The sequence below is a fragment of the Manis javanica genome, chromosome 10, assembly GCF_040802235.1.
Source record: "Manis javanica isolate MJ-LG chromosome 10, MJ_LKY, whole genome shotgun sequence".
Classification (NCBI taxonomy): Eukaryota; Metazoa; Chordata; class Mammalia; order Pholidota; family Manidae; genus Manis; species Manis javanica.
Window position 1 is genome coordinate 65754597 of NC_133165.1, and position 15641 is coordinate 65770237.

At 37.9% G+C, this 15641-nt stretch overlaps 1 protein-coding gene across 3 annotated transcripts in view; it reads right to left on the minus strand.

Annotated features, from left to right (window-relative positions):
- The window catches only part of MDM1 (Mdm1 nuclear protein), a 31014-nt gene extending 15917 nt beyond the window's left edge, over positions 1–15097 (minus strand). For 2 of the 3 annotated variants that reach the window (XM_017675338.3, XM_017675339.3), the window contains exons 1-7: positions 14939–15097; positions 13837–13951; positions 10064–10437; positions 8869–9003; positions 5151–5315; positions 3887–3990; positions 3709–3808 (exon numbers count right to left, since the gene is read on the minus strand). In XM_017675338.3, coding sequence (XP_017530827.2) covers positions 3709–3808; positions 3887–3990; positions 5151–5315; positions 8869–9003; positions 10064–10437; positions 13837–13951; positions 14939–15088 — 1143 coding nt within the window. In that variant the 5' untranslated portion in view covers positions 15089–15097. The remainder of the gene's footprint in view (positions 1–3708; positions 3809–3886; positions 3991–5150; positions 5316–8868; positions 9004–10063; positions 10438–13836; positions 13952–14938) is intronic. The other variant, XM_037017044.2, reaches the window with a different exon arrangement.
- Positions 15098–15641: the final 544 nt, after the last annotated feature.

Genomic DNA, 15641 nt, shown 5'->3' on the forward strand with positions numbered 1-15641 from the left:
GAGAAACCATATAACTCCAGCAGAGTCCTACTGCTTTAACCAAACCTGAAACATTCCTAAAGGACAATTTCCAATATTGTTTTCTTCACTGTCAAAAAAGGTAGCCATGTTCATTTATCATTTTCATTAATTCCTATACTTTAAAGAAAAGTATGAGTAGTGGTTTTCCCACTTAACAGGAAAAACTGAGACACACGGGTTGAGTCTGCTATACTACTGAGCAGAGTATTCTGAATGCACAGAAGTCTTGTTATAAAGCGCCTTGATATAATCCAGATTTTAATTCTAATAAGTCTTCCCATGTTTCAAATGTTTCGTGGCTACCCCATCACCTCCATGATAAAATCTCAAGCCTTAGTGTCACTTCCTCCTCTGTTCTCAAAGTCCTCTGTGCACATCCCCATTAGTACATACTTCATTTTACTGCAATTAATTGCCCTTGTCGTTCTCCTCCGTTAACCTAGGAACCCCTTAAGGTGAAGAAGAATGTTTAAATTAAACACTGACTCCACAACCTACCCTGAGTGTGGACCAAGTGCTAGGCCTGAGCTAGACAGATGAGAGCCAAAGATGAGCAATAAGGTCCCTGCAGCACTCCACATGCTCACAGACTGATAGAGCAGGCTGGCCTCCCCTCTGTGATAAATTATTATCATAATATTATTGGTTTGGTCCATGCTATAACAAGTGAATGAGAAAAAGTTGGAAAACATGGTCCCAAAGGGGAGTCTATCAGTCCTGCACCATGTGTAGGGTGGAGTAGGAAGAAGCAGCAGAGAAGACTGCATTCCACCCATGCAGGAGAACCTTATGGCTCAATGAACAAGACAGTGAGTGACTATCCCTCCACGGGCACAGTACCCACTTTTATATGACACTAATATTTTTAAAAGGAGGGAGAGGAGAACTTAGAAAAATTCTGTAAAGCCTTAGTTTATTCAGTTCTATTTGTTACTGACATTCAAAACCCAATGTTTTAAATTTACTTTATGAGCAATCTTGAATGATCTTAGTGCTAACATTGTGTTTAAAAATACATAATTTTAAACTTCTAATCTTAAGCTAAGATGAAAAAAGAGTAGGTTGATATTTCCCAAAGTAAGGTGTTCTACTAAAAAGAGAGAGAAAATTGATGGTGTGAACTCAATATTAACAGCAGTCCCTACAGCCAACAACTGGGCCACTGAAGGGATATGAATAAACCATTCCAAACTCAACTGGAACAACATGCACACACCGCTTTCCAGGTAAAGTAATGCCATCAGATTATATGATATAAATGTTGTAAGTATAATCTTTTCAATTCTGAATTTCTTTCCCCAAACTAAAAATTCAACTAAGTCATTTAAAATTTATATGCACAAAATCCAAACTCAGAAAACTAGGGGGTTAAAATACAAACTCATTTTTCCCAAAAATCATCCCTCCAATGTGAGGAGTCAGCTAATAATCCAGCGATTCTTTCAATGTCTATCAAGCTATATAAAGGATGTCTCTCAAATTTGGGACTTTATCTTTAAATAAAGTCATATTTGTAGAAGACACATTAAAGAAATTATCTCAACTAATGTAGTTTGTATGAGCAAAAGATGACCTAACAATCAAAAATTTTAATTTAACAGATTCAGTAGTTATTTTGAGGATGGGACCTAACAATTACAATTGCTGGTTATTATTAAAAACAATTCTTTAAGTGAGCATTTAAAAAAAGCAAAAGTGCCAGTGGTTGAATGTTGGAGACAACAAATATACAACCACTGGACAAATAAAACCAATAACCATACTGTTATGTCAATAGTTCTTGGGTCTTACGATAAAATAACCAGTGACTAGACTTTAAATATATTCAAAAAGTATAAAATTTCAAACAACATAGAAGGAAATGAAGATTATATATGACTAGAAAACTGTAATGATTCAAAGTGCATTTGAAGAGTTTGAGTAATATTTCTTCATGAAATGTTAATAGTGGGAAAATAAGGGAGTAACATATTTAGATACTTCATAAGCTGCCATGTATGGTAAATGTCTTCTAATAAAATAAAAATCTAAAATTTATGTCAAACATGGCCCATATTAAATATCTGTGACCTGGTCAGTTAAAACTGTTATCACCATCAGTGATCACTATCCTCTTAGCAAACATTTCTTATTCTTTTCTAACTCCTATTTACTTTTTCAGTTACTTGGCCCATAGAGGTTAAAGCAAACTATACCACTGAAATAAATATTTACAACCACCAACAGCAATTAGTAAAACAAAACCCTAAAAAATGTCACCTTACCAAGATATCATAATAGGTAACCTTGAAAAGACAGGTCTTAAATTAACAACAAAACTGTTCTTTCATCACAGCAGGATAAGGACTGTCACCATATCATGACTTCAGACATAACAATCCACTAAATGTTTAGACCTAAAGCCTCAATACTGACTCACATTAGTTTTAGGCAGTCTCAGAGACAAAAGGGATAATCTTTCCAAAACCCAGCCTAGTGAAACACCTAAACACAACAGGCTGACACCTATTAACTGACCATACAGTTCCCTGCCTAGGACCCTAGCTTTCCCTCAATCCCCATCAGACTCCTCAGAGTTCTTTGTCAATGTCTAGCATGGTCATAAACAGCTCAGGAGTTCAACTGACTCAATTCCTTTCTTCCCACATGGCTGCACTCAATGCTATATTTTTAATTTGATTTCACTAAGGTGGATGGATGTATTTTTCCCCCAGTAATATCTGGGACAGCTTTGAGCTTTGCCTTTAAACTTTGCCTGTACTGCCTCTGAGCCATGCTCAAGTAGGGAAGGAGAGAGCACCTAGTAACTCCCTCAAACAGCATGTGGAACACAGGAGTCTTGCCAGGACATAGGTCTGGGAGCTGCCAGTGCAAAGAGCCAGTAGCTTAGAGTGCCAATGCCTCGCCCCAGAGGCTGATTAGGTGTAATTGTTAGCCATGCTTTAAAGCATGGGGCAAATAAAAGATTCCTTCCCCATCCAGATTATCACTCTGTTTACAATGATGGGGGAAGGAGTGTTTATTAATGAATAATCTAAACTAAAATGTTTTAATTTATCTCATTCACACACAAAACCACCAAGATATGGTTTCAAAGACGTTAATTATACAATAAGCAAACAAGCTCCACTGTTTATCCTTTAACTATAAGAAGCCAGGACTAAACTAGCACTTCCCAATTCTAGATCACCCTTTCCCTCAAATCTTTCTTTAGGATCCTCAGAATTTCTCCCATATGTCAGGGTACCCCAACACTGTAACTGAAACCTCTATCAGTACAGGCCACTCCTTCCTTATACCTATGGACTATACTAGTACACACTCACAGTGTGTGCCACTGGCAGATAAACTGATTGTGAAAATTAATCTTCAATTGGGAGAGTAGAGATGTGGATGTCACAAAAAAAATCTATAATGCTATAATTCTATAAACTGAGTCTCATTAACATAATGAAAACATTTATAACTTTAAATATCTTAATAGTAATAATATTAATCTTTAAGGAATTAGTTGATATAAAAAGCACACTGATAGATTATATCCTAATACATACAACTTCAAGTTTCTGGAACTTTTAGTGCTATTGTATCACACATCTTTAAACTGTAATCTCTATTACTAAATGAAACTCATTGTGATAAACTATGATAGAGGCTCAATGGGCTACTGGGCTTATGTACACTCACCTGATTTGGTACATTTTCCTTCACACGTGTCCAAGCCCCAGCTTTATATAAATACTGGTCTGGGCTCAGAAATTTTGCTCTGTATTCAGAATTCACTTTCCTAATAGAAATGAAATGAGAGTAAATATTTCACCATGTTGATCATCTAAACACCATATTTTTCTTATAATATACATACCCAAGCCTTTGATGTCTCCAAGGAGTAAGCTTCTTTTTAGGCTGGTTTGAGTCTTTTGCTTGCATCTCTGCTTCTAGTTTTAAAGGGTCATCTGTTTTATTACACTAAAATAAAAATAATTTAAACATTTTATGCTTAAAATGTTACTCATTAAAGTAAAAACATAGATGTTACAAGTATACTTAGATAGTGTATTACAATTCTGTTTTTGGAAGTAAGTCTTGATGACTAAAGACACTGTAGAAATCACAAGAAATCAACAGGCAAGTTTTGAAACTAGTACATCTGGTTAGTTTTTTGAAGTATAGCTCAGGATATAGTTGCATTTTCTAACAATAAAAAAAATCTTAGATCCTTGGCTAGGAAAAAATATTTTTAAATTAACAAAAATCTAAAGAAATAAACTTGAGGCTACTACCTACTGAAGAGTGGTCTTACATTTGCCCTTGATATTCTAAATTTACATTTAATTGTGTTATGTAATTAAGTGTAATATCCCAATAAGTCAGTAAACACATTGTTGTACTGAATAACAACTCTTTCTTTTCTCCCTCAGAACACAGGCCCAATAAATAAATATATAAATCATTTTATTTTTAGTAATATAATTTCTATTTTTAAAATCCATAAAGCATCAGGTATGATATTCCTGAGGATCAAAAAAAATGGACTTACACCAACTTACCTACAATTTATCTTTTTAACCTGATGCTGCAACTTAATAGCTACTGTGTGAAACAGCCATAATCTCACAGAGAAGCAGGTTAGGTATACCCTGGGGTAAATTATGTGTATTATACTGGCTACAATTTGGCATGCTTAAACTTTGGTTTAAAATACATGTGTGTATGTGTTTCTGTGTTTGATTTCAATTGTTTCTTTAATTTAGAGTATGTGTTTCTATCACTACTACTACCCCTGAAGCTCACATTACTGTAAGGCCAATCATGATACAAGACATAATAGACTTACCATACTGTACTGCTAAGCATTCAGCACAGTATTACATCGAGTTATTCACACCTGTCTCCCCACTAACCCACGAGCTCCTTAGGGCTTAGTGAGGTTATCATTATATTCTCAGTACCTACCCAGTGCCTGGCTCTTACTAAATGCTCAATGAATATCTGACATTTCATGAACAAACAAGTGAACTAATAAACTAGCTAAAAACAAATCTCAAGTGGTGGTAAATGAAAGAAAATGTATAGAGTCTAAAATCATGAGAATTTTATTTTGTTTAAAGTTAAGAGTTGACAAATACCTTCTTTTCAGGAGATGTTTCAAAATTTCCATTCTCTTTCAAATCATTTCTTAATTTTGGTTCTTTCACCGGAGATAAACCCTTGAAATTTCTTTTGTATTCAGTTTCATGGATGATTGAGTTACCTTTGAATTGTGGAACAAATTTGCTTTTATTGTGGAAGACCTTAAAACAAAAATTAACTTAATTTAGCTTCTTTGTTGGTTAAAGATACAGAACTTAGTTCATCAATTGCTTAAAATTTTTCACGTTTAAGGTTGAATTACAGGATACAAAAAAACAAAATCATATATGGCTGTTTGTAATTTTATTTATGTCTAATAAACATCCAAAAGACAACAAAAGCAAAAATAGACAAATGGGATTGCATCAAACTAAAAGTTTCCATACAGCAAAGAAAATAATCAAAAGTATATAAGAGACAACTTATGGAATGGGAAAAAATGCTATCCATACATCTGTTAAGGGGTTAATATTGAAATTATAAAGGTAGCTCAAACAACTCAATACCAAGAAAACAACCTAATTTTAAAAATGAGCAAAGGGGCATAAAAACAGACACACAGTTTAATGGGACAGAATACAGTGCCCAGAAATAAACCCATGCATATATGCTCAGTTAATTTATGACAAAGGTGCTGAGAATACAGAGAAAGCACAGTCTTTTTAATAAATCATGTTGGGAAAACTGGACAGCCACATGCAAGAGAAATGACCACTGCCTTACATCACACACAAAAATCAACTCAGAATGGATTAAAGACTTGAATGTAAGACCTGAAACTATTAAATTCCTGGAAGAAAATATAGGCAGTAAGCTCCTTGATGTTGGTCTTGGCAATGATTTTTTTAATTTAACCCCAAAAGCAAAGGCAACAACAGCAAAAATAAACAAGTGGGAATACATCAAACTAAAAGGCTTCTCACAGTAAAGAAAACCATCAACAAAATGAAAAGGCAACATACAGAATGGGAGGAAACATTTGCAGATAACATACCTAATAAGAGGTTAAATCCAAAATAATAAAGAACTCAAAAGAAGAGCAAACAATTTATTCTAAAAAATGGGCAGAGGAACTGAATAGGTATTTCCCAAAGAAGACATACAAATGGCCAACAGATGCTCAACATCACTATCATCTGAGAAATGTAAATCAAAACCACAATGAGATGCCACCTCACACCTGTTAGAGTAGCTATTATCAAAAATACAAAGATAACAAATATTGGCAAGCATGTGAAGAAAAGGGAACCCCTGTATATTGCTGGTAGGAATTTAAACTGGAAAACAGTACAGAAGTGTCTTGAAAAATTAAAAACAGAACTACCATAGGATTTAGCAATCCTACTTCTTGGTATGTCCAAAGGAAATGAAATCAGGATCTCAAAGATTCTGCATTATTCACAATAGCCAAGATATGAAATCAGCCTACATGTCTATCAATGGATGAATGAATAAAGAAAATGTGTGTGTGTGTGTGTGTGTGTGTGTGTGTGTGTGTAATGGAATATTATTCAACCTTAAAAAGGAAGTCCTGTCATTTACAACAACACTGATGAATCCAGAGAACATGTGGTAAGTGAAATAAATCAGGCACAGAAAGACAGTGCAATCCAAAAAAGTTGAATTCACAGAAGCACAGACTTAGAATGGTGGTTGCCAGGGAATAAGGGGTGAGAGAAATGGGGAGATGTTGATCAAAGAGTACCAAGTTTCAGTAATGCAAGATAAGTAAGTTATGGAGAGTTCAAGAACAGCATGGTGACTACAGTTAATAATACTGTATTATTTACTTGAAATTTGCTAAGAGGGTACATCTTAAGTGTTCTCACCACAAAAATAAAAGGTAACTGAGGTGATATATGTGTTAATTAGCTTGATTGTGTTAATCATTTCACAATGTGTGTGTATATCAATATCATGTTGTACAGCATAAATACATCATTTTCATTTGTCAAATATACTTAAATAAAGCTGGAAAAAAAAACAAAGGTCAGCTTTCTATACTCATAACTATGCTTTGAATAATTTTCATTATAACAAAATAATGCTTAAGCCAAAAACTTAAGCTATATATCTTTGCTCCCCAAAGTTTCCTACCCTTCCCTCCCATCAGTTTAGTAACAGGATAAGTACATAGGCATATTTTAATAATATGAACATAGACATTAGCTTTCTAAGGCAATTCTCTTGTCAGCTCTACAGGTTTTCTCCCTCCTTGATATGAATTATTTTTCTTTCTCCAACAAAAGGAAATCCTTAACATTTTGAGTATCTGACATGTTAATTTGTCCAGTGTTTTCTTTTCTTATTTTTAGCTTAAAGCAAAGAATCACATATTATGCTTTTATTTTTAAATGTTTCCTTTTATCCTTAGTACTTCATAATATGGTGTCCATTTTATGGCATATTACCACTGATTACAAGGAAAGAAAATGGAAAAGATATGGAGCTCAAATAAGGTGTACTAGTGCTTTATAACTGAAGAGTACATCTTCATACATACCAAACCCAAACAGTGTATCTTTCTCAGTACAGTCCAACCGCAAGGACTTCTCTGCCAAAAACCGTTCTGACTCCTCTGCACATTAATATAAGATATCCTTTCAAAAAAGAGGTGTCTGATAAAATAGCATGGAATGGCTCCTTCCGCAGTTCAATAAGCATTGAAAGTTTCAGTCACAGAACTCTTCAATCCACAGATCCTGGAATTAATGTGCTTTGAACTAACAAAGAGCACTTGCTTCCCCCAAAAATTATTTGAAACCCTCACTAATGAAAGCAATAAAACTACTAGTGAAGGTATTGCTAGAACTTATTTTATATTGTACATTTGGTCCTATAAAAACCATTTCTATATAATGCTTTCACTGAATTATGTAAAACTGTCAGTGGAGCTTTGATTTGAATCAGCTCTGGCTTAAAGGTGAAATGCTGTATGAAAACTAAATCATCATAATTTTCAAGTTGTAAAGTAATTTTGTAGGTGCACCTACTAGCCAAGAAAACTTGTGAGCCATATCAGGGGATATTCTAAATGGAAACATTTCCTACCTAGGCCTAAAATATGGTTAGGAACATAAGGGCAGTTAAGAGCCTCAGAACTGTCTAGGCCAGTACAACACAGAGTATGGACTCGTAATGGTGGTCTAATGCCAAATGTTATGCAAGGGTGTAACATCACACTTAGTTATCATTACAGCTTTTGAATGTTATAAATATAGTTAAACTGACAATTGTTATTACTGTTCATCTGATATAAGGACACATTTAGGTATCTTATGTTACTTTCAACTTATTTTGAATGATTAAAATATCCAAAGCAGTTATACCTGTCTTAGGAAACAGAAAATATGCAATATATTAATTTAAAAAATGTAACAATATAGAATAAAACCAATTTAATAGTTTTTAATTTTAAAAAATTCACAGCATGCAAAAACTTACCAGTCCCTAGTTTTCATTACCTTGTGTCATACTTAATATATGTGATGGACCTGGCAACAATGGTCATCAGTAGTCTAGGACAGTATAATATCACTGCTATAAATCAGAAATAATGGAATGGCTTTAGCAAAACTCTCATTTGCACTTTTCTAGAACCTACCTCCAGGACTTCTTAAGTATCTGATTTCTTTCAGCTCTTAGTTCTATGTAAATCTGCATCACTAGATCAAATAACAATACTTAAAAAACATACTACATCCATTAAACTACCTGATTGGCTGCAAAAACTGGAGCAGTTTCTTTAGGGGTCTTCCAAACAAACTGCCTTTGATATTCAGAATTTCTCAAGATATTATGTGAAGGAACAACAGTTAATCCAGCTTTCTTCCGCAGAACTCTATCCAACTGCCGGGGGAAAAAAAGAATCTCACTCAGTCATTAAAAATTTCTATTCAAACTTCTCTTACTGTGGTAAAAAACATGTAACATGAAATCTACCCTCTTAACAAATTTTAAGTGTACTGTACAGTATTATTAACTATATGCATAAGATGTACAGCAAACATTTTCAACTGATAATGTCCCTTTCAAATTGTCAAACTATTCAAAATTCCTGTCAATACTGTCAAGGAATTATTGTGTATCTCAGAAAAGGATAACATCTCTCAACTCTTTCCGACCTCTCATTCATAATTAAATCTATTACTAAAAAGCAACAACCCCTTGTTTTACCCCCACACTGCTTCTGGGTCACCCCTTCCCCTGCCCACCAGACTTACACATCACCTTCTTATAAGAGTCTACTGTGCCCCTGGATTTCAAAACAAACAACAGATTCTTCTCCAACACTCCTAAACACCTCTCCGTGGTTCCAATCAGCGGAGTACATGAAATGGGGGAAAAGTAGTGGAGTGGAGGAAAGTGTGGGAGGTGGTGAATCTGGACAGGTCCCTGCAGCCTATGCTTATGTGCTCACAGGGACCTTCCACAGGCTGGGGGTGACATAAGAGAACAGAACTGAAAGATCTTTGAGATCCAGCCAGGACTCTCCTTCCTTTTGCATTTTGCCAATCAAGATTCTGTTTGTTTATACAGTAAGAAATTGAAAATGGCCTTGGTAGAAGTCAGCTCTCCACTCCTGCCAGAGGTAATGGCCTACTCCCCTTCTCTCTCTCAACTTGATCTCTCCCTTAGGATTCAGGAGCTGATAGATGATGAATAAAATCCAAAGACAGGCTGTCCATCCAAGGAAGGGATATCTTAGTATAACAAGTACAAAATAGTGGCTATTAAGAATAGAACTGATTCATAGTAACTAAAGTCAACAGCGTCTTATCAACTATTCTGTAAGATGTTACATAAGAAAACAATGGAAAAATTTTAAGCACAAAATGTAATATTACTGAAATGACAAATCTACAAAATGTTCCATGCTTTTGAAAAGAAATACAATGACTATACCTACCCCATTATCTGCATCTTCTGGAAGAAGCTTGGTAGAATTTTCCAGTTCCACATTTTTATTATTAACTGGCATATGGTTTGCTATTACATCTTCATAATTTCCCACAATATCTGAAGCCCCTTCGGCTTTGGAGTCTACAGAGTGAGATCTGCTTCTCTTGGGAACCCTGGAGGCTTCTAGTGTAAGAACTCTTTCTTGGTTAACATCTTTTAGTTCTGCCTCTTGTGCTTCTGGTGTTTCTGGGGCTCCAGGTTCTGGTGATACAACCACATCATTCCCTGAGATAGTTCCATTCCACTCAAGAGATTTTGAAATCTGCGTGTCATGATAAGGGACTCTTCTTTTTGAAATAAAACTTGGCTCTTTCATGATCCCTAAAAAATTTAGTATAAAAAATAGTATAAAGTTACAAAGACAACTTTTAATAACACCTATGAGAGGAGAAATAGAATTTAAAATTCAGTTGAGATACACACACATAATATCCTTCAAGTTACAGGACAAAATAAGTAGTTTTTCAACATAAGATCTTTAATTCTGCTTTAAAGAAGTATTAAAAGGTAGACCATAAAAAAATAAAAAATTGGAGTCACAGTGTTCGAGTTATCCTAACACAAATAACTAGAATCACAATGGGATGGGATGGGCCTGGCAGGCCAGGCAGGACACGTTGCCTCCGTTTCTAATTACTTTCCTGTGCTACTTAACAGAACAAGAGGCCCTGATGCTATAAAAATTTGGAACTTTTCACAAAGCTTCTCTTATGCAAAGCACAACAAGATGAGAAGGGATGAGATGTCGTCATGCTAGATCCTGACTCTACATATGCCTCGATTTCCTGGGAATCAAAGAGAATGAACCCTTTTAACAAGAGCTGAGATACAATTTCTCTATATTTCTGTCTGACAAGCCAATGTCCAAAAAACCTAACCTTCTGCACAGGTAAGAGGAGCTCTGTGGAATGACAGTCACTGAGACACTGCCCTAGTTTGGGGCCGGGCTTTAAATAGAAAAAAGACTGCGCAGAGCTAGGAAGAAAGATTAAGACCAGAAGGGAAAGGAAAGAGAAAGTGTACAGAGAATCTGGTATTAGGTAAGGCTCAGAGTTCTTTAGCCTCTATCATGGATATTTCGGTCATCAAGCTCAGGGTCCGTACCCTTACAAGGCTTCCCTAGACCCATGGTCTTCAAACTGGGTGCATACGTATCTGGAGGCACACAAAGATACTCCAGGGGGGGTAAACAGAAATAAGCCACTTAAGGGAATAATTTTCCAGATTCTCACTTTCATATGTGCTAGTTCCTGACACTGGTCTGCCTAGAGCTGTGTCCGCCATCTGCAGTAGTCATCTCCCACAGCTCCTTTCATACTCAGCCTTTTCCCAATTCACAAAAGATAAATACGCCTCTCACCCAGCTCCATAGAATTTTAAAAATCTCAGAGGTGGGGAGGACAAATAAAGGGACAATTCATAAACCATAACTCCCGGGGGAGAGTATTTGACAACAAAGCAAAGAAGGTAGAGATTAGAAATAACAGAGGACCAGTACCTTATTTCACCTAGCTCCAAACCGTCCCCATCTATCTGAGAAGTAAAATTCAAGTGTAAGAGGGCTGTCATGTGAAATACACATATGCATGTTAACACATTTATTTGAACTGAAAAATAAACTTAAAGAGTTTTTTTTTCCACAGAAAATAACTCTACCCTTGCCTCATTAACTTGACAGGGAGGACTGACTTCACTGATTATATGATAAACATTTACCATAAATTGAATGAGCTACACTGGAAGCTCCAAAGTTTTAACAAAATATGTTTCACACAGACACAATAGTCAATATACCAGAAACCACATCCTTTGAAACTACTTGTTACACTTACGATTTAAAAAAATTAAATATCAACTTAAAAATGCAAAGGAATACAAAGACTTTCTAAATTCTTTTAGGGGATATAACAGCAAAGAAGTTTAAAGACCACTGCCCCAGACTTCTCTCTGCTTTAATACAGACAGGGGCTTCTGGTAGAAGAGCAAAACGACGAAAGATTCTTGAGTGGTCTGCCCTCATCTCCCAGCACCAGCAAAAATATAGTGTGGTGAAAAAATACACCATGTTAACAGAACATCCGGCCAGTCTGAGGTAAAACCGCTGCTGTTCCTTGCTGGCCTCCCACCTCCCTTTCGGGACATCCTGGAGTTCTCACTCTGCCCCGCCCCACACCTGATGTCCCCATTGACATGCTCACCTAGACTATTCCTGCTTTCCTAATGCACCATCCTCCTAAGTGGCTTTGCTCCCTCAGCCTCATTTCATTACCCTTATCCTCAAATGTAGCTGATCTAAGCTAAAATGTTATGGAGACAACTATCTATTTTACCAATTCCCCAGTGTCATAATATTAGACTAGGCCCTCAGAAGGATATTCTACGTTTTTAAGAACAATTTATATGGAATTCTTAATCTGATACAGCCTCAGATTTGTGGACTTTCTCGTCATTTGGAGAGGATTCCAAGCATCAATCACCCTGACCACGGACACCCAGTCTTTGAGGTCAGGCTCCAGGTAAAGGATCCTGATACTACATAGGAACCCTACAAGAGTCACCCATTCCAACCCACTCTTCCTTTTGTTCTGTTTCCTAATCCTGGAAATATTCTCCTCATTGTACTGATTTTCAAGTTTGGAAAATAATGTTTATTTCCCATAAGCCTTTTTACTTCCTAGCTTCAAACATCTAACGTTTGAGGGTTTTACATACCACACATCAGGCACTCGCACATACGTCACTTGAGGGACACCAAGCACCAATCTGTATATGTGCGCCTGTCCCTTAACAGGCAGCATCTCATTTAATCCCTCCCAGCAATCCTGTGCAATGGGCTTGCTATATCCCACTTACTGAAAGAGGCCCAATTTACCCAAGCTCACACAGCTAATGTAGAGTTCCAACTCAGGTTTATTCATTCATTCAAAAACTAGTTTCAGTAAGCTCTAGAGTCTGTCTACGCCCTGTGTCACACACTGAGCAGGAACAGGGTGGGAAAGATAGACAGAGTTCTGCTCTGAGATCTCATATTCTAGTGAAGGAAAATTAAACAAGCAGGTAGCATAAAATCAATCTGTCTCTTTGCCCCTCTGCCATGCTCTGGGAAACCTTGGCCTAGCACTCTGACTTCCCTGGGACACAGAAGGAAGTATGTGTGTTGACAAGAATGTGGCCTCTGAACTCATGGGCTTTGAACAAACAGACGTGATTTCAAATCAAGGCTCTGCCACTTACTAGCTGTGAACATTGAGCAAACTACCTAACCTATGCAAGCAACTGTTCCTTAAGACCTTGGAAGTATTCCTCCCCAGGTACCTACTCACAGTTTTCAGGTCCTGGATCAGATATCACCTCCTCAGAAAGGCCTTTTCTGGCTATTCAAGCTAAAGTATATTCAATATCCATCAATCCACCCATCCCCCAAGTTATCCAGCACACTAGTCTACATTTTTTATAACAACCTGAAATCTCCTAGTTTATTTATTCAGTTATTTGTTTACTGGTTTTTCCCACTGTTATGGGTTTTTGGCTATATCCCTAGAAGCTCAGAATAGTCTTTGGCCAATAGTAAACCCTCAATAAATATTTATTAAAAGAAAAAAGAGTAAGTCTAATTGAACAATGCCAATTAAACAATGCCTCACAATGTTTTAAGAAATCGTTTTGCAAACTTAATCTGAAGGTTTCTTCAAGTTATAAACTATGAGTTTGTTAACTTACCTAATTGATCTGATCTAAGCCCAGCCCATGGATACCTTCGCCCCACTGAGGGATTATAGGACTCTGACAAATACGACTTTTTCCACAAGAAGTTTCTCTGGTATTCACTCAGCCCCTGTAATGCAAAATACAATTTGAGTACAATACAATTAATGAAGGTTGTTTTAAAGAAGACATCAGTAAAAATAATTTCTGAACCACTAAAGAGAATTCAAAGACTTCACACTGAGAATTAAACTGAGAAGACCTCCTTCATAACAGCTAATATTTATGCAGCCCTGTGCTAAGCAGTTCACATGCTACATCCTTTAATCCTCACAACCACTTGAGGCAGATGCTAGCAGAATCTGAGGCTCAGAGTGGCTACCATTGCCCTGGATGTCTGATTCCAAATCCTGACGTTGACAATCTAAATCCTCATAACCATAATTATTCCAACTAATTAAGTTCTCACTGAGCACACAGTATTATCTCTTATGCCTAGTACCTTTCAAACTACTTTGAAGTCAACCTAAGAAAGACAAATTTCCCTCCCATTCTGATACAAGCCCTTAAGACGGTAAGACAGTTTTGGTCTGTGGAACCTGTGGTCAACTGTTGGGTTGAAGGGTGCTTGACCCTGACTGCTACCAGCAACGTGGAACTTTCAACAAACGCTTAACAAATGCACAACTATGAAAAATGTGTATTTCTTATACCTTGTCTTTATCTTGCCAAGATCCCATTTCTCAAACCTTTAAAAGACACATGCACTTTAAAGTTTTAAAGGTAAGATGGGGGACGGGGCTGTGGGAAGGCCACAGGTGTCCCAATCTGAAGCCACCTTAGTTCCCACTAGGAAGTGCCCTCCTTCCGTGACCACTCCTCTGCGCCCTCCAGAAAAATCTCTCAACATCAACCAGTTCTTCCACACTACAATTCAGGAGTGTGTGTGAGCAGAGAGGGAGCGAGCAGAGGGGAAGGTATCCTCCAGGAGCGTGGCTGGCAGGCTCTGCGGGGCGGAAGGGCGCGGCACAGAAAGCCACCGAGGCCCCCGCGCCCCACACCCGCCCCGCCGCAGGTCCCCCGAGCTGCCTTCGGGTCCGAAGACCCCCGGCCTCACCTTGAAGCGCACCGGCATGTCGCCCGGCGCTGCAGACCTCGCCACTCCGACAGTTAACGGGACAAAAAGCCCTGGGGGGGGGCGGGGCGACAACAGCCGGTTCCCTAGCAAAAGCCTCGGCCCGGCGTCCCCGACTACGCGCCGGCGCATTCCGCGCTTCCCGCCTTGTGCCCCGTCGCTCCGCCTTTCCCCGCCCATTTTGAAGTCTAAGAACCAATACAGACTTGGGAGACCACGGCCGTCCTTCAGGCTGACCAATCTTGCCTGAAAGCGGGACGCCCGCCTCCCTTGCCCGGACCGTGGGCTGACAGAGATGGCGGGCGGAAGGCCGGCCAATGAGGCTCCACGAGCCGCAGTGGGCGGGGCCCCGCGGGAGCTTCGTCTTGGCGAGCGTTCCATGGCTCCCGGTTCTCGGGCTCGCGAGCAACAATGGGTCTTCGTGCTGGTGGGATTCGCGCGTCCCCGCCTTAGCCGGGCCAGGTTCTTGACGTCGTAAAACATGAAGGTGTGTTCATCATTCCAAAATGTACTACGGAACCGAAGGTTTTGTCTTTCTGAAATGAAAATGTTCAGGTCTGTTCTCCTGAATAGCGGTTCTTAAACCGACAGCCACGTTACACTACTTACTGTCGCACCGAAAGGGATAGGCATAGTTCAGAAAAAGTAAGCATAGTTCAGGCAGGCCAAAAAAAGTTTTTTTTTA